This window comes from Cyrtonyx montezumae, unplaced genomic scaffold, assembly GCF_038088225.1.
Source record: "Cyrtonyx montezumae isolate F1298 unplaced genomic scaffold, pur_monq_1.0 scaffold_8, whole genome shotgun sequence".
Classification (NCBI taxonomy): domain Eukaryota; kingdom Metazoa; phylum Chordata; class Aves; order Galliformes; family Odontophoridae; genus Cyrtonyx; species Cyrtonyx montezumae.
The window spans coordinates 101,748,979-101,770,263 of NW_027072089.1; the positions used below are offsets into that span (position 1 = coordinate 101,748,979).

Sequence of the window (21,285 nt, forward strand, 5' to 3'; positions counted from 1 at the left end):
TCGGGCATAATGAGGGAATTAACAGCTGGAGTGGAGGAAACAGGCGATGTGTGCTTGAGCAGTATAATGAACTTCCAAGAACAAAGGCCGGTGAAAGCAGCGTTGCAAATTACACTATAGAAAAAGAAGTGAAGTTTTAGAAATGTCAGATGTTCAGAATACTGTGCCTATCTCAGCAAAAAGGGAATTGCTGTTGTGTAATGCTCAGGCCTTTGGAAGACAGACAGATAATACGTTTTTATCAGGAGCTGTAGATGAGACCCTTCCCTTAGCAACTGAGCAACACAGATGACAGCAATCACACTAATCTCGTGGTTACTAAACTGGCAATCTGCAAGATAAGCTATCAAAGCCAGTGCTTCAATTCTGGACTGCACAGTTCCCTGCAACATTTGCCTTACTGATTTGAGGAGATAACATGACAGCCCATGGCCAACTAATTGTATTGAGACTTTTGTGTCTACTGAAGTGGAGAACATACTTTCCTGCTGAAATGTTTTTTAAGCAGATAAAGAAAGCTTATCAGATATTCAGCATTCTAGCAAAGTCAACAGCAGAGGATTTACCAGAAAAAAACCAGCAGCCTTTCCCTATCATTTTAGCAGTTTTAACTGATTGTTAGAATGAGTTTCATTACAAAGGAAAATACAGTATTCATCCACACACGCAGTCACGTTTGTGTGCTTCCTCAGAGCGATTACTTTGTCAAAGCAGGAAGCTCTCTATTAAGAAAACAATGGTTTAGTGACTGTACAAATTAATACCTTCCTGAATTTAACTGACCTTGTGTGTGGCTACGTCATCTCACCAAGCCCTGCAATCACATTACAGTAGTAATATGCTGCAGACACTGGTGTCCATCCCACCCACCAGTGGGGGGAAAAAGGGCAAGAGAAGAACTCGCCTGACAGATTTGACTGTGACATGACTACAAGAGCAATTTTAACAGCTCTGCCCACTGAGGAGGAGTGAGGAAAACGATCCATTTCAGCTCCTGGGACAAGCACTGTAAACATCAGTTAATCTCTAACCCAAAGACTTCTTCCCAGCCCTACCACTGGTGAGCTTTTCTTGTAGCTGTTGGATGGGGTGCAGCTTTTGGCATGAACCCATCATTTCAATCTCTGCATTTCTAGCAAGGTTTTTATTACTGATCTGCCACTATTTTCTACCAATATTTAAGAGAATTTAAAAATATTTTTTAAAGCAGTCCTATTAAAAAACAACAACAACAGCAAAACCCACAAACACCTTAAGGGTTAGATGTTTAAAACATAATGGTTTTATTTGGAGTAACATACAACATACATATGAGCAGAGAAAAATGAATGAGTACAATGATGCTGCCAGGTAAATTCAAGGTCTTCTCTGAAGACTTGAGAGGGGTAAACTGTTTTCCAGAGAGGTTACAAAAAGAAAGGAGGTGGGAACACCTACAATAACTTATTTCTTAAGAAAGCTGCTTCACAAGCCACTTCCTCACGCTTTTTCAGATTGTCACTATAACATCAAAACCATTGGAAAAATCAGAATCTGTATTCTGATGTTCAAATTTGTTTCAAATCAATTCAAGTGAAAAAGCATAGAATCACAGAATCACAGGGGTTGGAAGGGACCTCAAGAGATCATAGCTCCAACTAGTGTCTTTTTTTTTCCCTGAAAGAGTCCATTGCTTCTCCTACAAAGCATATTTCTCTCTCTACCTAACGCACACCCTCTAGCAAAATGCTATTGGTCACGTTCTGCAGAGGGATCAGATATCCTGTGTGAGTGAATGCCACAGAATCAGCATGTTTCTTTCCTTTTCCCTCCTACTTTTTACTGCTACCAATGCAGTTCTCACAGATAATGCCACTTCATGGCTACATGAACTGTACTAATGTAACTGCTCGTTTTCACCTCAGACACATCACTAGAAACCTAACACTTATTATTTTTTTTTTCCTTTTCTTAACAAAAATAAACTTTATTTGTAAAGAATTGTCTCAGATCTTCAATAGGATGCTGCTTTTTCTCAAGGAATGTTTATGATTAATTTAAAACGTGACTACAGAAACAAACAGTTATAAACCACGGGTTTATAAGGAAGCAAGGTAGAAATTTCAGCATCCTTTCCGTACTAATAGGAAGTTATTTTAAATGCTAAAAGCAAACAGTAAACTATTTTAATCCAAATTTGATAAAAAATAACATCGCTGTCCATTTTCTTTCCGTGGCAGCTTTTGATAGATCAGTCTTCCGGCTCATACCTGAGGATGAGAAAAATAATAAAATCAAAACAGTAGAAAATAGCCTAGAGACGTTTTGTCTCTAAAGAAAATATGAAACCCAAGCAATGAATTACTCCCACTAGTGGTGCAGTCAAGATTCAGCATACACCTAAGGGCACAGACAACACAGTATTGTAGTCTATACTTTCCATACTACTTTTTGGCTTTTAAGACTGGCCAGTTTGCTAAAGAGTAGATTGAAAGCACGAACAAGAATCTACTCATGAATCCCAGAATGCAAACAGAAGCTTAAACAGACATTTCAAAGTTCCACCTCTGTCCTCCTACAGAACACATCTAAGGCATCCATGTTGCCAATGCCCATTTGCTGTCCTCAGGAGGACAGTTCCCAACCTGATAGAAGGCCGGTGCATTTCCTTATTTATCCAACAGGAGCCTAACCTAGCTCACACACTGTGCCATTCATCATTCCCATAAAGAGACGTGGAAGAAATAAGGCAATATCAGAGTAGCTGGTACATCTTCCTTCTGTACTTCTGTGGAGTTGTTGAGGCTTAACTACCACACTCACTAATATCATGTGGGCACAACTCAATCCCATTCATCTAGCACCTACCTATAAAGGATTGGCTCGTCTAAAATCAGGGAACAGCCTACTGGGGCAAATTTGTAGTCTGTCTTTAGTGAGAGTTTTATAAATATAAAAGCACACACAGGAGCAGAGTATGGACCTTGTTTGGACAGGCTGAACAACACTTACTTGGAAAGCCTTCTACGTAGATCCTTTATCTGCTCATTCTTCTTGGTAAGAATTTCCTTCATGTTGCGGTAGGCAGCTGTTTGCTGAAATTTCTTCTCTAATTCCTATAGCATAATACCAACATATCAGTCACACATCATAAAAACCTGGCTAATACATTAAAAAAAAACCACCTAAACCTTTTCCTCCTCAAGTTTCAAAACAGTGGTTCCATTCCTTATGCAAATTTAGCTGAAACCAGCTAGCAGATTCAAGGGACATCAGTGGGAAGGACAAACACAAGTCTCCATTTCTATAGAAATCAGGTGACAAATCTTCCGAAGACTGGGAACACTGTTCTCATTCAAATACTTCTATGTAGACATACAGGCAATTTTTAAACGTTCATTTTATTATAATCATGATGTTCACTCTGATTTTGCTACTCTATGCAAAACATCTTTCCAATGAAGTAAGAAAAACGTGTAATAACTCATGAAAATGTACTAACTAAAAATGAAGTAATAAACGCGACCTAATAAATTCTTGTGTGTTCTTGTTAACTTACTAATCAGGTAAAAAGTGAGTAAGGAGCTCATCTTTACATTACAATAAATGCCAACCTTCTCAGCTGTGGACAGCTGATCCTGAACCTTAAGCAAGTCGTGTTTTGTCGTCACCAAATTCTCTTCCAGGAATTTCTGGTTTGCAGTAGAATCATTCAGTGTCTTCTCAAACTGGCATTTCAAAGCTGCCACTTGATTTTCCAGTTCAACGATATCCTTGTTTACGTCAGTCTTCAAAAGAAGAAATATTTCAAAAGAAAAAGAATATTTAAAATATCAGATGCAAAATTCCACATAAATGGGTACGCCTTCATTTTCACAAGTTACATTTGCTCCGTTCCCAAAAAGCCCAAACTAAAAGTGCTTCAGCTGAGGAAGTCATTTAACAAAGTAAGTTAACTCTAACACAGTTGGTTAAAGCACTGGATCACTTTTGACTTAAAAACTTGTTAACAAATGCATTTTAAAGACAGCTGAAATGGCTCCTCTGCCCAGCGGAGATCTTGTGTTTCCCTCCTTTAAATGTGAGGTGAAATCATGTGATAAAGCATATCACAAGAAGGGAAGGATGAAAGTCTTAAGGACCATGTCATGAGGTAATAATAGTGCACTGTTCAAGAGGAATCTCCACAGCTGCTTGTGAAGTAGCTTTCCCATTTCCTTTTGAGATGAAACAACCCAAACTCTTCTGGCATTTGGCCCTGGGTAACAAAATATTATATTAATGCAACTGTTCCATGGATTCCATTTTAAAAAACACTCAGGCACAAAAGCTGAACTCCATACTCTCAAAAATATAATGATTTAGGATGGGCTCAACTGCCAGCACCTTAAAAGGAACAGAAATCTAGAACTAAGGAAGTTCTGCTCCTTTGTCTGTGTTAAGTGTAGGAAGCCAGCTGATAATGGTACCTACACAGGAAAAAGTGATTTTTGAGACTAAGACCAAGCCTGCATTGCTGAAAAGCATCATGCTTTGTTTCAGGTCAGAAAAATGATCCCCATCTATTCTGAACTGTAACACAGAAAGAAGATGCCCATGCAAAAATTCTAAGACCTCGTGCTAAACTGATCCACGAGAATCATTGCTCCTCTAGTGTGGTTCACACCTGGCCTATGGGACTTCACTGAACCAGAAAAAAAGTCTGCTGAACTAAAACAAGCTGTGATTTGGCAGTCATTTGTTTGTCTACAGAATTTGAGAACTACTGCTTAACGTGCATCTGGGTTCATATGATTTTACTGTCACCCATCTTAGAAAGATAGGAGAAGAAACCAGAAAAAACATAGCATTTTCTCCAAATAACAAATACATTCATTAAATTATGTTGTATATATTAGCACTCTGTTTACTAGCTAGTCTCCACCACATACACATGCACAGTAACAGACAGAGGGAGAGCTGGAGAAGAAAGTGACAGATTAGAAGAGAGTAAATTTGAACATGGAAGCCACAGGGGCTTGGCTGCCCTGACATTCAGGCAAATTCATATTTAACCAGAAAAGTAGGAAGAGATTTGCTTCCAATCTTTTAAAACTACAAGCACCATTGTCCAGGATTTAATAACATCCTTTAATAGCAAACCTTTAACAGTGCAAGGTAAGAAAACAGACAAAGAAAATATCTGCCCCTACTGATAAATCATGTTCCCTATTAACAGTACTCAATACAGATTTTGAAAGTTCTTAGAGATAAGTAAAAAGTACTAAGAAAAACAAGTACATACCATAAACCAGTTAGTAAGCAAAACAAAAAGAAAGGAAGATTAGAATAAGAAAATCAAAGTGGAAATGTTTTTTGATACTGAACTTCACATCGAGTCTGTAAATACAGCTGGAATTTGAAAAGTTTCATTGAAGTGTTCTAATTCAGTTAAAAGTCTGCACCAAAATGTTTTAGCTTTAAGAAACAACAAATCAAAATAAGGGTACAGAAAAAAAAAACTGATGTGCCATGAAGAGATTTATGTGTCAGCTTTGCTTTTAGGCTCTTTTCTGCAGCAAAAAAAAAAAAAATCACCATGTCTGAATCAACATTCACAGAAAAGGTGAACAATTTCAAGTAGCAAAAAGTCCATCAAACCTTTGTCACCTGACCCACGCTCACTGCCATTCTGAAGCAAAACTTCAGTTAATATTCAGGAATGTAGGAGCAGGACACATCTTACAGATGCACTTGGGTTTATAAAGCCTGAACTGAGATGAAGGAAGTCTATGTTGATATTAATAAATGGCTGAAAGAATTAGTGTTTTATTGCTGCCATAAAAAACAGATGAAGTGGGAAGGAACACAAAAATACATTTGTATCTGTTAACAAAGGCATTGCTCTTAAGAATATGAACTCTGGATTACTATTCTCTGACCGTACCTGGAATAATACTCCTGATAAGAATGTACTGTGGTCTATCTGACACAAAATGTATGTCATAAGATAAACCAGCTGCATTATCTGCTGACTGACAGAGCAGCAGGAGTAAGATAATGTTAGCAGGAACACAACAGTACTAATCTGAAGTTTTGTATCTGCCAGAAAAGGAACACACCATGCAGACCAACTGTTTAATGCACGGGCAATAGTGTATAACAGCAGTGACTGGGGTGCAAACCCTTGTTAATATTTACCTTTTGATCTCCCTGGATCATCTGCAAATCCTTCAGTGACTTCTCTAGTTTGGATTTTTCATCTAGTGCAGCTGTGGCCTGCAACACATGGACAGCGTAACACCTCGTATATGTATCTTAAAGGAAAACATGAAACTAATAGCCATGGACTTTATTTAGTTTTGAAAAACATCATTAAGCATCCAAGCTTATAGGAGATGTACCTGTGTTTCTATTGTCTTAAGTCGGGTCTTCAATTTTTCATTTTCTTCTTGGAGACAAGCAACTGCCTATGGATAAATAAAAAAGAAAGAGTTTGTAAACAGTCTTGTGCTATTCTGAATTTTGCAAACATCTCCCCTACAACAATGTGTTTCATTGCTTAGGAAGCACTTGTAAATGCTTACAAAAATGGCTTTGCTGATAAGGACTACGGATTTCCTCCTAAAGCCTACCTTGCAAAGTAACTATGCCAAGCTATAAGCAAGATATGTGTCAGAGGAATGTTTTAATTATCTTACAAGGTGAAAACAACTTGATTTAGACATCCAGACACTTGACAGATCATTCTGGTAATGGTCAGAAGGCAGGAAACACATTTTCTCACCAAGTTTCTTGACTCCCCACATATTAAAAGCGTTATAAGAAATATAGCATTTTAAAAAATGTTGAGTTGAACTGAGTGAGTTCAATACTCAATAAAAACAACGGAGAGCTTTAAATACTGAACATACTTTACTGTTCCAAAACTCTTTAACAAGTGGCAAAGCAGACATTTTCAAAATTAGTACATTCTGAATTCTTTAAGCACCTGTTGCCTTTGGAGGAATTTAAACTGCTAACAACAACAAAAGATAGCATATGATAGGTTTTATTTACATAGGTAATGTCTGATAACATAACTGTTTCAGCCAGACTCACATTTTATTTCCTTGCTGGAATGTCAACCTTTTAAAACATAAAACTATGGACTGATTTCTAGTTATTTCATTAATTAAATGGAAATACAAATAATTACAGAGCCTAAAACATCTTTGCAAAAGGAAGTTCAATACAGTAATACACATGAGAGGCCACCATTACACAGTAAATATAAGATGCTTTACAAAGTTAATTTAGCAGCACTTTACTTTGCACTCTGTGGTGTATTACATTGACATCTAAAACAGTGACAGGCACATCACAGAAATACTACCATACAGCTTTACAGTTCAGTCAAATACACAGAAAAGTCATCAGCTACAAATGCATCAAGAGACAAAGCCTTACCTTGTTTAGCAGCTCTGACCCTCCTTCATTTATGGGAGCCAGTTTTGGTTTAATGAGATCTGCACTGGGCTAAAGAAATAATAAAGTTTAAACTATTAAATTAGAAAGGGATTGCGAACTTGAATTTACGAAAGGCTACTGATGCTGTCACTACCAAAGGACAGAAGAGTTCAGATGAGAGAAAAAAGATTTTTGTTGATTGTAAGTAAAAAAAACTATTTTGAGGTCAAAATAATTTTAATTACTGTTTTAAGTATTCAAATATAATTTGTATTAATTGAATATACATTTATGCTACAAAACAAATAAAATGCATTGCTAATCATACAAGCTAAGCTAGAGTCACACCTGTACTGCAGGGTTAGGGTCCACTAGGCTGGGACAAAGCCTAGGACACTCTCCTGTCTCAGTTTTACCCCAATCTCCAGGGGAAAGGAACCCAGGAGCAGATGCTCCAGCACATCCCTGGGCTGGCTGACTTTGGGATCAGGGTTAGAAACAGCTGAGACAACTTGGTGTGAGCCTTGGTGCTGAGCTGTAAAATGCTGCTATTTGAAGACTTCTAAAGATTACTTTGAACATCTTTTTTCACTCTTTTAAGTGTGAAGAAACAGTACTACAGAACTGTTTCAAGCCCCTGTCATGACCCCATATTATTATATTTTAAAATGAAAGTCTACCTTCTTGTTTGAAGACGTAAACTCCGACTTTTCAAACTCAGCAACCTGTTCCAACAGTTCTCTTGAAAACAAAAGTACAGGAAGGCATTTATTTAATAAATGATCTGAGCTATGAAACACATTTTACCAGGCTAATGCTTTTTGTTGCACATAAGATCCTTGTGAGAAGTACGTAAGTCCCAAGCAGGTAAAATAAGTGCAAGAGAGAATGTCATCCAATGGTACGGAAAATGCACTAGAACTGTAAGATTTGGACAACCAATACTTATAAACTAAATCCTACCTCCTGCTGTTAACTGATTAACATTACCAATAAAAGCATCTACCCGACAAATATGAAAGTGTCATGCATCTCACCAACTTGAAGTCTTGAAACTAATCTGCCACTGATACAAGAGGACAAAAATTGGTTTCTATGGCTAGGAAAAGAATGCAAATAATCAACATTTGGAAGTTATTTCTATTATTGGAAGACATTCGATACAGCCTAATGCACATTACCGATTCTCCAATTCAGAGATGTCTGTCTGTAACTTAAGGTACCATTTCTCAGCCTGTGAAAAGAGCTGGCGCAGGAGTAAAACATTGGTGTACGCTGTATTTATGAGCTCGGACTCCACTTCGCTGTGTACAATGGTCTGCAGCCCATCCAGCATGTCTGTCACCTCATCAACCGTGAAGGTCTCCTCAACAAGCCTGAACAGAGAAGTCAAGGTGAGGCACCTCTGACAAGGGTAACGATTCTGCACTGTTATGCGACCTGACTTCATGAGATATAGCTGGTATATAATGCAACATAAATATATATGTCAATAGTTGCTCCCCTCCTGTTTATACACTCCTGGTTAACTAGTGTTGATTTCTAAGAATTCATACAACTAAGTTTTAAAAACGTTAGATTTTTGACATTTGGAAAAGTTATGGTGCCTTCTGTCATCAGTAAGGGCATCCTACTGTAAGCTAAGAAAAGCCATCTCACAAAGCCTTTCAACCTGCAGCTGTTTCCAGCAGGGTCGGCTCCGTACCGCGGCACCCCCAGCCCGGTACCTGCTGTCCTTCAGGTCCTGGAAGCAGGAATCCACTGTTTTGAGACAGAGGCCACGCTTGAATCGAGCAAAGCGCATGTAGCTGATGGCTTCGTGCTGGTGGTGCTCGTTAAGGCCCAGCTCTGCCTGCGGATAAGGATGCGAGCATAAGGAGATACGCAGTGATAGCAGTGCAACGGAGCGGTAAGCACCGCCATCTGCCTCCAACAAAGCGAGCCCCGAGTCCCGCCGCAGCCCGGCACTCACCATGACGACACGGCGGCCGAGAAGGCGCTGGGGGCGGGACTACGCGCCGCCCGTTGCCATGGAGACCGAAGCCTCGCGAGCGCCCTCGCTGCGCTCCTATTGGCTGCTGCACGTCACGTGCGCCGTCCGTCCCCTTGGCGCCGTCTTCGCCCCCCTCTTGCGTCTCTTTGCGCGCATGCGCGTTGTTCCCCGCTCATCCCAGGCGACCCGCCAATAATCACTGATGGATTTTTTTGCTGTTCCTTTTCATCTCTCCAGCAGCGTATGGCTAAGGAAAACAAGGCCATCAGGCCGCGGGAGGCTGTAGCTAGGAGGAAGGTTGACCTCTTGCCAGCAGCTTGACCTGTCACTGTAACATTGAGCCATCACCCAGTTTTTCTCCTGCCCACGAATTATAGATTTTTCCAGGCACCAAAGCAACTCTTTCATGTCTTCCACCTCTCTCCTGGCTTGCTGTGCTCTAAGCCACATCACCTGCTTGTCTAAGCATCCTGGAGATAGAAATCACAGCATTTGGGCAGAGGCGTGCAGAATAGAGGCAACGTTATAATAAAAAAGATTGAGAATTTGTGAGCTTTCTAACTGCAAAACCAGTTTTAAGAGCCCCGTTTGGCACCGAGATTTTTGCATTGTGTTACTGCATGACATGCTGCAAATTTCATCCAATTTGGTGTACTCTTCTCTGGGTAAAAAACCAGTTGGTTGGCTGGGCACTGGGAGTGATGGTGAATGGAGTTGAATCCAGTTGATGTCCAGTCATTAGGTGGGGAGTCGGCCTCTTCTCCCAGGTAGCAGCAATAGGATGAGAGTGAATAGCCTCAAGTTGCATCAGGGGAGGTTCAGGTTGGGTATTAGGAAGAATTTCCTTACTGAAAGAGCAGTGAGGCAGTGGCACAGGCTGCACAGGGAGGTGGTGCAGTCACCGTCCCTGGAGGTGTTCAAGAACCGTGTGGATGTAGCACTGAGGGACGTGTCAGTGGGAATGGAGAGGGTGGGTTGGTGGTCCTTATCCAACCTTGTCCAACCTTACTTATTCTATGATTCAATGTTTCTGAAGTAATCCTGCTCAAATCTAGTACTTCTGATTCTCCACCTAGCAATCTCATACTGCTCTGGTGTGAGAAAGGCTGAGATTTAATGATATGTTGGAGTTTCTTTTTGTGGAAGCCACAGTGAATTATTGCCACATGATCAGTAACTCTTAAATATGGATTAATAGCTCTCATACGAAAGAACCCAAAACTGTCAAGGAAATTTGTGATGTTGTGTTGGGCAGGTGCATGCATGATGGTTAGTTCTTGTTAAAACTGAAACCTGGACACTCCTAAACGTTTTGTTTTACTTGGTTTTCATAAAGCAAACACAAAACCAAAGCAGCAAACAGAAATCACGTTGATGATTATCATACAGACCAGATGGAAGATACAGCGATGAAATAAACAGTAACAGTAACACTCAGGAATAGAGTTTGAAACATTCCAAAAAAACAAACAACCTTGACATTATCAGCCTTACTCATATCTAGAATTTGCAAATCACTTTTAGTGGGGTTTATTTGTAGGTCACCATTTATTAACATGGCTTTTATTCAAAGCCTTTGTTAAGGAGATTTAAAAATTGTGAATTCTACAATTCTTTTTGTAAAGCTGGTAAAAATTAGATATCGTGTAGTCTAGTGCATCTGTTTATAACATCCCTATTACCAAGTCATGTTTGTTCTTATTAAATGCACCAGTTTTATCTGTTTTTTTTAGTTATTACAATAATTTAATGGTGAATACATTAGTGCACTGACACACCTGCTCTTTTGATCTGTTTTAGTTTTGCTATCAAGGAATGAAGATGCCTACAGCTGAACTACATGTCCAGGACTACACTGGGTAATGCCCAGGGAGCTTATGGTCCCTCATGCTGTTAATACATTCCCGAGACAATGGGGAATTTCTACTCACATTTAGATCTCTCAGTTGTCTAATGGGTCAACTTGAACGAATTGCTGTGCTTTGGTTTTCTCGCCATAAGATAGGAATTACTCTGTTCCAGGACCTTGCAGAGGTGGTGGTTGGAAGAATACTGAATTTTAAAAAATGCTTGAGATTCCCTTGTCAAAAAAGACACAAAGGCCTGTTTCCTTAGCTCATGTTGGTACCTTTAAAGGTGCTGCTGGGGGAGAACATCTTGGGAAGATTCAATGTTGACAAGCAAAATGTTCATTTTATATGCTGGGTGTCTGCTGGGTGATGTGAGTATGGAGAATGGCACTTCATCCGTAAATAGGGTTCTTCCTCCCTTCTCCCCATCTCTCTTCTACAAAAGAAGGAGTTTCACAAGCTTTGTGTCTCATAACCACACTGTGGCTTAATGAGCGGGTGGAGGATGCAGTTGAATCTGTGACGAATTGCAAAATGAGCTGGCCTTACAGCCAGGGCAGTCACAGATGTAACATTACTTTCAGTATTGCTCTCTCCTTTTATCTGGAAGTTCACAATTGCTTTTTTCAGCGGATAAAAAGGGTGATGACCTCTCATAAAAGTAACAATACAAATAGGGAGATAATGGATTATTTGTGGTGGTGTGGGTTAGAGCATCTGGCTCTTTTACTTCCCAGAGGAATCTATGAGCTCCTGCCAATTTCAGAGTCATGCAGTCTGAGTATTACTGTGGGATGCCTGAGGTCCCTCAGCAAGTGGGTATTTCACAGTGTGACAGGGCTATCAGATTTAGGACAAAGTCCCTTCAGGTACACTTCACCTACTACACCTTCCTGAGTCTTGTATGAAGGCTGAATGTAGTAGTGTAGCACCGAGGGAAGCCAGAGACCTGTACTTTGTCCCAGTGAAAGTAATTCTCTAGGGAAGGGGAAAGAAAAAAAAAATCAACACAAATCTGTATTTTGATGTGCCCTCCTCCTTGATATGAGATCTTAAACAGCTGTGAGTGTGAAGAATCACCCTCATAATACTGCTTATTCTGATCCCTAATTGCATTAAGTCACTGATGTGCTATGGCCCATAGCATCCAATGGCAAGGTGTGTTGGCAGCTGTGGTGCCTGCTTTGCTGGAGTATGCTCTCACCTACAGTCCCAATGCTTTTTCTCCTGGAAATATTTCCCAGCTAAAATGTTGCCTGGGATGTTCTCCATCCACCTGAACACTGCACTGACTGAGACCCCCCCTTCATAGCAGTGCTGGGAGGTAGGTCAGTGAGTCAGGGCTGGGTGTTTCCATGGGAATCCCATAATTCGCTTGTCTGTGCTTTCTTTGCCATCATATCTTCCACAGGGTTTACCAGAAGTCTTGTTAAGAGGAATGGAAGATTGCACCTTCCTCTCCATCCTTACCTGTATGCCTAACATTGGTCAGCTTGCAGCCATAGCCAGCTATTGCTGCTCCCTCAGCATTGCTCATCAGCTCTGCAACTAGCTTCAAACTTGCTCTTCTTGGCCTTCACATGTGGACTTCTCTGAGACCTGGCCTGTTTGTTTTTTTTTTTCAGTTGAAAGCTATCTTGTTCTTTGTTGACACTGTAGTGGTCCAAACTACTAAGAAATGCTTCTCGATGGTTAAAAGTTTAGGCAGAGGCAGAGGAGTGCAGTTCTGAGTAAGTGTTGAGAAAGTGTTGACAACCAAAGTGACTCATCAGGTGGCTTTTGAACTCAGTTCTCAGCCAAGGAGTCTCATGTTTCTACATTAAGTGTGAATAGAAAGAAGGTAGAGACTTTTTAGACATGGTAAAGGTTGCTTTCTGGTGATGGCACTGAGAGTGCAATCCAGATGCTTCTTGAACCGTGACCACGACCGCTGTCCTGAGGAGCCTGTTCCAGAGCCTGACCATACTCTCGTGAAAAACATTTTCATGTTATACAACCTGACCCTCCTCATCACGGCTTCATGCTGTTCCCTTGAATTCTATCACTGTTCACCAGAGTGAGATTGTGAGATGCCCTGCTTGTTTCTTACACGAGTGCCAACTTAGCGCATTCACAGGACAGATTAGTTTTTGGTTTTCTAGAGTCTCACCACGTTGTATCTGGGATTGGAGTCGTAGAAAGGCAGCCTGTACTTCTACCTGCAACTGGATTAGTGGGGGAAGTGGTGAAAACAGGATGCACCCTCAAAAAAACCCCAAGCAGGCATAAAAATTTACATTTTACTCACAAACAAGTCTGGTTGTTTTAATTACTCTGTACACGTGACAGAGACCAGCAGCAGACACGTGGTAACGGTAATAGGTAGACAGTTGGACTAGATAATCTTGTTGGTCCTTCCTAACCTTGTGATTCTATGATTCTAAGGGAAGCTCCCCAGGAACAGGGCACAAATGCTGGCCAGAGGACACCTACCTCACCAAGAGCCAATGCCTCCTTTAGCACGAGGCCATTCCAGCCACAGCCTCACATAAGGAGACCAAACAGGGTGCTGGAGGAAATCAGTACTTTTTTTCCAGAGGGGCTTGTGTATTTCAGTTTAGACTTAGTGCAAGCACAGCACAGTTTTTGCTGTGAAAAATGAAACTTTGAGGTCAGCCTCAGAAGAGGGTGTAACCTCAAATTTTGTTCTATTTCTGCAAAATCTTTCCAGCACCTGATCAATGCATATTGCTGAGCGCATCTCTGTCACTAGTATGTGGGATAAAGAGGGAGTTATGAACACTCAACCAGGTTGTGTCTTGAATTAAACACCTTCAATTTAGAAAGAAGATGTAAGAAGCGCTAGTGGTCTTCATTTCCCACTTTTGTTAAACAAACAAAAATTTTGTAATTCAAGTTCTTTTGGCAGGAGTGAAAGCAATATGTTTGCGAGGAAAGCAGAGATGCTCAACTTCATAATGATATCAGCAGGAGGGAAATCTCAGGATTTACTCTGAAGTTAATTATCTGTGGTCAGCACTAAGTGTGGGTATGAACAGGGTCCACAATTCGGCAGAAGTGTGGCAAGATTTGTAACGTTCAAGCTATTGTGCCCCAGTTCCCACTGTGGATGGAAATGTCAGTTTTGCAATGACAACAAATGGGACGTGGCAGGAGAAAAAAATAATCAGCAGGATTAACAACAGCCCATACTCTGATCTCCGAGATTTAAGATTTAAGACTTTTTCCCTGGTCCTGTTTGCTTCTCTGAAGGGTTTCATCTCCCAGCAACAAACCAGCTGAGCACTCTGCCTGTCTTCAAGGCGCATCTGGTTTGGTTGGAAATCCCTGTCCTTTCCCTCCTCCTTCCAGTGGTGGAAGAACATTGGGGCAGGTTTTGCAGTTGAGCATAAGGCATCAGCAGCACCAGGTCCTTCCCCATGGCCGTGCTTGGCCCTGAGGCTGCAATGATGGCAGTGCTGAGGGATGGTACCAATGAGAGCTGAGTCCAGCCTGAAGTCTGTCCCAGTTGTTGTTGTTCTCTTAATTGCTGTCTGGTAGTTGGAGCTGAACCTGAATAGCATTGTGGAAGTTTTGCTGGGGATGAGTGGAACCAGCATCAGCCACCACTAAGCACAGTGCAGCAGTTCAGCAAACATCGTGGTGTTTGGGCTGCCTATAGAGAAGGGAACTTCAACATGATTTGCATGCCAGCTTGCTAAGAAGACACACAGTCTGCAGGCTCATGCATTTATCCACCACTTATCCCTTCCTTCCTCTTCAGAACTTGTGCTGCACTCTCGCACGAGGTGTGCCACCAGCAAAGGGATCCCACGGTTACCTGCAGTCCTGCCCTACACTTCCTTGGCTTCACGAGGTGCCCCTACACACCAGGCTGCCCTGATGCATTCGGACACATCTCCTGGAGCCACACAGATGCCACTAGCAAGTGGCACTAAATCACTGAGCTCCTGTGGACATGGGCCAGCTCAGACTGAGTGGAATGGGATGCGACCATGCTGGCAGCAGCCTCTGCTTTGTCCTGTGCTGGTGGTACATCTCAGATGGAAATAATGATAAAGAGTCGTGTCCCCTTTGTTACTGAAAGAGCTCACCAGAAAAGCCAGCAACAAGTATATATACATATATATATAAAGAAAAAAAAACAAAACAAAAAAACAACAAAAACCCATCTGTGTTTGAGCCACCTAAACCATGCAAACCACAGAGAGAACAGCCGCTCGTAGGTCTGATTGGGCCTGGGTCCAGGAGCACACACCCAGCACAGCCTACAAAGCCCAGGGCTCAGCGTGGCTGCGCAGAGCAGGGCGTGCAGCGGTGCGGCTGACCTCCCCACACACCTCCCACTCTCCACACGGTGAGTGTCCCGCTTTCAGCCAACTCGCTTTCCTCAGTGGACAGGAATCTGTGTTACAAACGGGCTCTTTTGTAGTAGCTTCTGATCTCGCCAAGTTAGGATGAATCTTACCCATTGCAAATCTTTTCCACTGCGATGGGGATGAGTAGGAGATCCCACAGTGACCCCAACCAACCAGCTCTGGCAGCAGATGCTAGAGCAACATTTTGGAAACCAGGCCTGGGGATGGCATCTTGCTCCCTGTGCTCACCAATACGCAGTGAGCATTGAGAGCTTTCCATTTGATAATGGGTGAATTTGGTGAGATCTCCCAGTTCTGCAAGGAAATCTGGATGTGCTGAGGAATTCTCAAGCCTGCAGCAAGCAGGAGGCCTCTGTGGGAGAAAGTCAAGTGCTGGCTGGAGCATCTGAACGATCATTATGCCCAAAACCAAATGATTGCTACTATTAATATAATTTCTAGCAAGCACAGAAGCAAAACTCCAGTGTGAGGCCACCGCTGTGGTTAGCTGCTTCTTCTGCCTTCAGGCTAACTTTGCAATGCTTTGCTTCTCAGATAGCACAAGCCCAGCTCCATTTCCCACTGCCTCCGCATTTACTGTGATGTGAGTGAGCCTGCATGCTGCAATGTGGCTGGAGCCAGGTGGGGAAGGGAATGGACACTGGGATGGGGGCTTTGCCATGTGCAACAGGGATGAGAGCGTTTTCCACCAGTTTATGTGGCACTCCCCACCAAAATTCACATGTACATGGCTGGTGCACGGGAGAAACCCAAGGGAAAGCACCTGAATGTGAGCTGTTCCCCCAGGGAAAGGCTGAGCTCAGCGATAGCCGTGTGATCTGGCTCATCTGCCTTTTGTGATGGGAGCTTGGCTCCTGCACAAAGCAATCTGCAGCAAAAAAAAACAACAGGCTTTCTAGTGTCCAGGCACATCACAAGCTGCTGTGCAGGGCCCAGCAAGGAGCAGGGCAGCCCGCAGGAGATGCTGCAGGCAGAGTGCGGGGGATGCAAATAGTTCAGCACTGCAAGCTACCCCTGAAGACAGGTACTTTTTCTAGTTGCTAGACAATTTGTAAGAGACGTGAATGATTCTCATGAAGCTGTGGTGCTTTCAGATGGCTTTCTTTTTTGATGTGTGCACTGGGGACTGTACATCTTATTAAAATTGAAATCACACTGACCCTAGTAAGTCAGAGGGTGTAATCAGCACAGCGGCAGAGAGAAGCTGAAGCCCTAATTTACCCTAAATGTAGTTTTATCCTGCATTAAGGATCTTTTCTGCCCATTTATTAGCAAAATGGAAACATCTCAGAGACATTGTTTTCTGCTTGGTTCGCTCATCTACCCGACGGACACATCTAAAAGTGTTAAAAAGCTTCAGTTCAGAAAGCTTACTGAGAGTCCCACTGAGGTTTATATTAAAATAAAATAATCTAAGAAACGAGTCACAGTCCTATTTCAGAGCCATTTCAAATCGGTTGTTTTACTCCAGATTGCAGTATCTCCTTGAAGAAGAGGGAAAATTGGGTGAAGATGGCACTTGCAAGCACAGTGAGTACACACCAATGTTACTATGTAATCTCATTTTTTCCTTCCCCCACCATCACATATCTACTCCCAAGAGCCCGTTGTGCTGCCCCACTGTAGCAGCAATACAAAGCTTTCTCTCCTATGTCTTTCTGAGTCTGGATTCTTTATGTATTTGAATCTTCTCTTGGGTGTGGGCGCATTTCGAGCCATCTGAAACTCACTCTGTTTTGCCGATGGCATTTCCCAGCTAAAATGGGAAATGCTGGGGATCTGAAGCTATATCTGATGAATTTATGCTTTCTTGGGCCACCTCAATGTGAATTTACCCAGCGTCCCACCACAGGTCCCCCACCCTGGCAAGACCAGCTTGGATTACTACAGGAATGACAGCACAGGGCTGTCTGTCTTTGGGAACCCCACCAATGACACAGAGCTTGTGTGTGACAGGAGGGAGGTCTGGCAGTTTGCTCGAGCCTTCTTGCCTGTGTTTTTCTGGCTCATCTTCTTTGTGGGCACAGTGGGAAATGCCTTGGTCGTTCTCATCTACTGCAAATACCGCTTCAGGAGGAGCATGATGGACCGCTACCTGCTGCACTTGGCTGTTGCAGATCTGCTCCTCCTTTTCACCCTCCCTTTCTGGGCCACGGCTGCCGCCAGTGGATGGATCTTCAGAAATTTCATGTGCAAAGTCGTCAATAGCATGTATAAGATCAACTTCTATGGCTGCATCTTGTTTCTAACATGCATCAGTTTTGACAGGTACATCACCATTGTTCAAGCAACAAAAGCTAGATCTTCCAAGCAAAGGCGGATCCTGCACAGCAAACTCGTATGCTTGGCTGTCTGGCTGGCATCTGTCAGCCTGTGCCTCCCTGAGATCATGTACAGCCAGAGCAAGCAGATCGGTGCTGTGATGGTGTGCAAAATGACGTACCCGCCCAACATTGGCACGACCTTCAGAGTTGCCGTCCTGGCTCTGAAAGTCACCATAGGCTTCTTCCTCCCACTTCTGGTCATGGTTGTTTGCTACACCCTCATCATCCACACCCTCCTCCAAGCCAAAAGATGCCAAAAGCATAAGTCGTTAAAGATCATCACCATGATCATCACTGCCTTTCTCCTCTCTCAGTTCCCATACAACATCGTTTTGCTGATCAAGACCATCAACATGTATACCGGGGCTGTGTACAGCTGCCAGGCCATCAACAGGCTGGACATTGGGCTGCAGGTCACCCAGAGCATCGCCTTCCTTCACAGCTGCCTCAACCCCTTCCTCTACGTCTTTGCCGGGCAGCGCTTCAGGATAGCTCTGGCCAGGATGGTGCGGAGCACTGGCCACTACTGGCTGGGGGGCCAGGAGCAGCGCTCCTCCTTGGGTGACAGTCAGGAGCACAGCTCCAATTGGTCCTTTGCCATGCTGGGGCGGCGGCGGGTGAGGAACTCACTCACCCTCAGCACCCATTTGACCTCCTCTGTTGTGCCTGCCTCGGGCCAAGTGCTTGTGTAAGCCAGTGCCTCCTGAGTGGTACCAAGCATGTCCTTTCAGACATCGTTCCTGCACCCCAAAGATTGCCTTGGAGGAGGGCTGGCCTCTTTGATTGTGTCCAGGACTATGCAGGGACACTGGAGGGCCTACATGTGCCCCTCTCTCACGAAGGGAAGCGAAACCTTCAGCAAAATACAGCAAAATGAAGCCAGGCGTGTTGTGAGCTGAGCTGACAGAGGAGAAGAGCTACCTCTGAGGCAGCTTAGACTAATCCATGTCTCAAAACACGGCCCTAAATGGCAAGCCTCTCAGGAAAGCCATGAGCCCAACAGCAGCAGCAGCAGGATGAGCCATCTTCCCATCCATGGGGAGCAGTGAGGAGGAGCTGGGCCGTCACTGCAGACCTGCTCCGTGATAACTCAATTATTGACATCATTTCAGAATGTGAAGGCTGCTCCCTGCACACATGGGCACAGTGCTGCTTTGTGGGACAGGCAAAGGAAAGCTAATACTCTGCACTCACTACAGAATTAAATCCTTCTCCTGTATTTTAGCTTAGATGTAGGGAGAGAGTAGGTGCAATGTAATTGCTGCCATTTGTGTTTCTTTGCATTGACAAGCCAGAACTCTCAATAAGAATTCAAGGCCATTGGATGCTCTGAGCTTTCTGTCCCTGAGCAGCCAAACACCAAACCCACGATGCAACAAACCATTGGTTACGAGCTGGTGCCTTTTGCAGAGATGAGCCCAGAACCGATGCAACAGAGAGTCATTAGGTCTCAAACCTGTTGCTAGCAACATTTTGATTGAGAAGCTCCTGCTGGACCTGGCAGAGGCTGAGGTGTGTGTAGGTGGGGGCTACAGCAAGCTTACCAGTTCTTGGGAACTTGGGTGGGCCAACAATGGCCCCAGAAGGGCACGGGAGGTCTGAGGCACCACAAGGCTCCCAGCAATCCCAACTCCCACCCCAGGCACCCCTGAGCTTACGTTGCTTGTTTTAGTGCTCTGGAGGCTTTCTTGTAAATAAGCAACTTTAACCTGCTTTGGTGTTAGATGACTATAAATCATGAAAGCATCTTGGTACGAACCAGTTTTCTGCAAGGCTTGGCACTGCTTTCCTAACTAACACAGTAAACCTGGGTAGATGGGGTTCTACTTTGATGTACATTTTTTGAGGGCTTTTTATTATTTTCCATTTTTCCCTTAAGAGAAATAAATGCTGAAAGAGACATGCAATTTATCCTATATGTGTAAGGCTGGCGTTTGTGATTTGCGTGGAGCTCAGATTGAGCAGAAGCTGAAATCCCCTTCAATAAAGCACTGTCCCATACACCACGGGGATGGACTGATGGTGTCTTTGCCTACAAGCCCGGCTCCAGCTTTGCGTCCATACACCCAACTTGTTTCTTCCCATGTCTGAGGAGAAGCAGACAGCCTCCTAATGTTTGCAGTTCCCAGTAACCTGACAGCAGGTGCACACTCTTGAAGTGCCCGTTCACACAAATGGGTGAGGTCCCCAAATGGCATGGGGACATCCACTCTCCTGCCCAGGGCCTGGCCCAGGAGAGCTGCCCTGTGCTGGGAGGTCTGTGCAGTGAAGGCAGCGGGTTACCTCCCCCATATGTCACACGGGAGCGGCACATAAAACCTCCTCAAGCTTCAAATATACACAGCAGACCTAAAAATTCCCCTTCCGAGCTTACATTTGAAGGGAAAAGGGTGGAAAGGAGAGCCTGGGAAATGACCCCTCCCTGTTCTCTATAGCGACAATTCGAGCAAGAGGACTTACCCTGCTCCCGAAATGCTGTCCTCCCAAAAAACAGACGCACAAGCCTCAGCCACCGCATGCCTGTTGTCTGTGAGCAGTGTGTGGCAATGAGGGATGCTCCTGTTTCGGCACACAGCTGAGCGCTGAAGGTGGGAAATTCTCACGCAGGGCCAGTGAGTGAAACTGCTGAGGCTGGTGACATCGCGCTGAACTTTCATCGGGTCGGGGCATGGGGTTGTCCCACGGTCACGGCGTCCCGCTCTGAGTCAGGCAGTGCCTGCAGTGCGTGCTCCCAGCGGGGCTCCGTGCAGAGGTGCTGCTCCTCAGGGGCCTCCCTGGTGTGTGCGTGTCCTGCTGCACTGTGGCGTGTGGCCCCATCCTCATCTTTTCACCCCTCGGCACCTGTTAAGCGTTGCAGTCCGGAGGCCCCAAGCTGGGGACGAGGCACGCCATCTATCAGAGAGCAGATCAGCACAGCCGGCCTGTTCCTGTGAGTCAGCCAGCTGGGTTTTGCCTCAGCCACCCACAGAAAACATCTGTCTGCAGAAAATGAGGTCTCGGTCAAATGACGAGAGGTTAATGAGAGCCTCAGGCAGGCCAGGAGCCCACTGCCTCATTCCTACATTCCACAGACCATGCAGAGCCGTGCCATAAAGGGGACTGCCACCAGTAGCTCTGAATTGTCATGAATTCCACGTCTCAAACGGCCCCTGAGGTGGCCGCGACTGTCTGGCTGTCAGGTAGCATTGCAGCAGCTGGCCTGCTGTGTGAGGAGAGGAAGCAACATGAGAGCTGAGGAGGAAATGCCCCTTCCTGCAGGAATACCTGTTCAACCGAAAGTAGATTTGGTGCAGGAACACCTCTTCCAGGGAGCGGAGCAACTGTAAGTGGAC

General features: G+C 43.9%; 2 protein-coding genes across 2 annotated transcripts; one reads left to right on the plus strand and one right to left on the minus strand.

The window, feature by feature from the left end:
* Positions 1-1,927: 1,927 nt before the first annotated feature.
* LZTFL1 (leucine zipper transcription factor like 1) lies at positions 1,928-20,466 on the minus strand. Its single transcript, XM_065753741.1, has 10 exons — positions 20,414-20,466; positions 9,135-9,259; positions 8,589-8,783; positions 8,088-8,148; positions 7,408-7,476; positions 6,363-6,428; positions 6,160-6,237; positions 3,594-3,767; positions 2,992-3,095; positions 1,928-2,249 (listed from the first exon to the last, which is right to left on the minus strand). Exons 2-10 carry the CDS (start codon positions 9,209-9,211, stop codon positions 2,231-2,233), a joined length of 843 nt encoding a protein of 280 aa, XP_065609813.1. The 5' UTR covers positions 9,212-9,259; positions 20,414-20,466; the 3' UTR covers positions 1,928-2,230.
* On the plus strand, positions 15,582-18,773 carry CCR9 (C-C motif chemokine receptor 9). The gene is made up of 3 exons (XM_065751827.1): positions 15,582-15,607; positions 17,101-17,159; positions 17,482-18,773. Exons 2-3 carry the CDS (start codon positions 17,142-17,144, stop codon positions 18,643-18,645), a joined length of 1,182 nt encoding a protein of 393 aa, XP_065607899.1. The 5' UTR covers positions 15,582-15,607; positions 17,101-17,141; the 3' UTR covers positions 18,646-18,773.
* Positions 20,467-21,285: the final 819 nt, after the last annotated feature.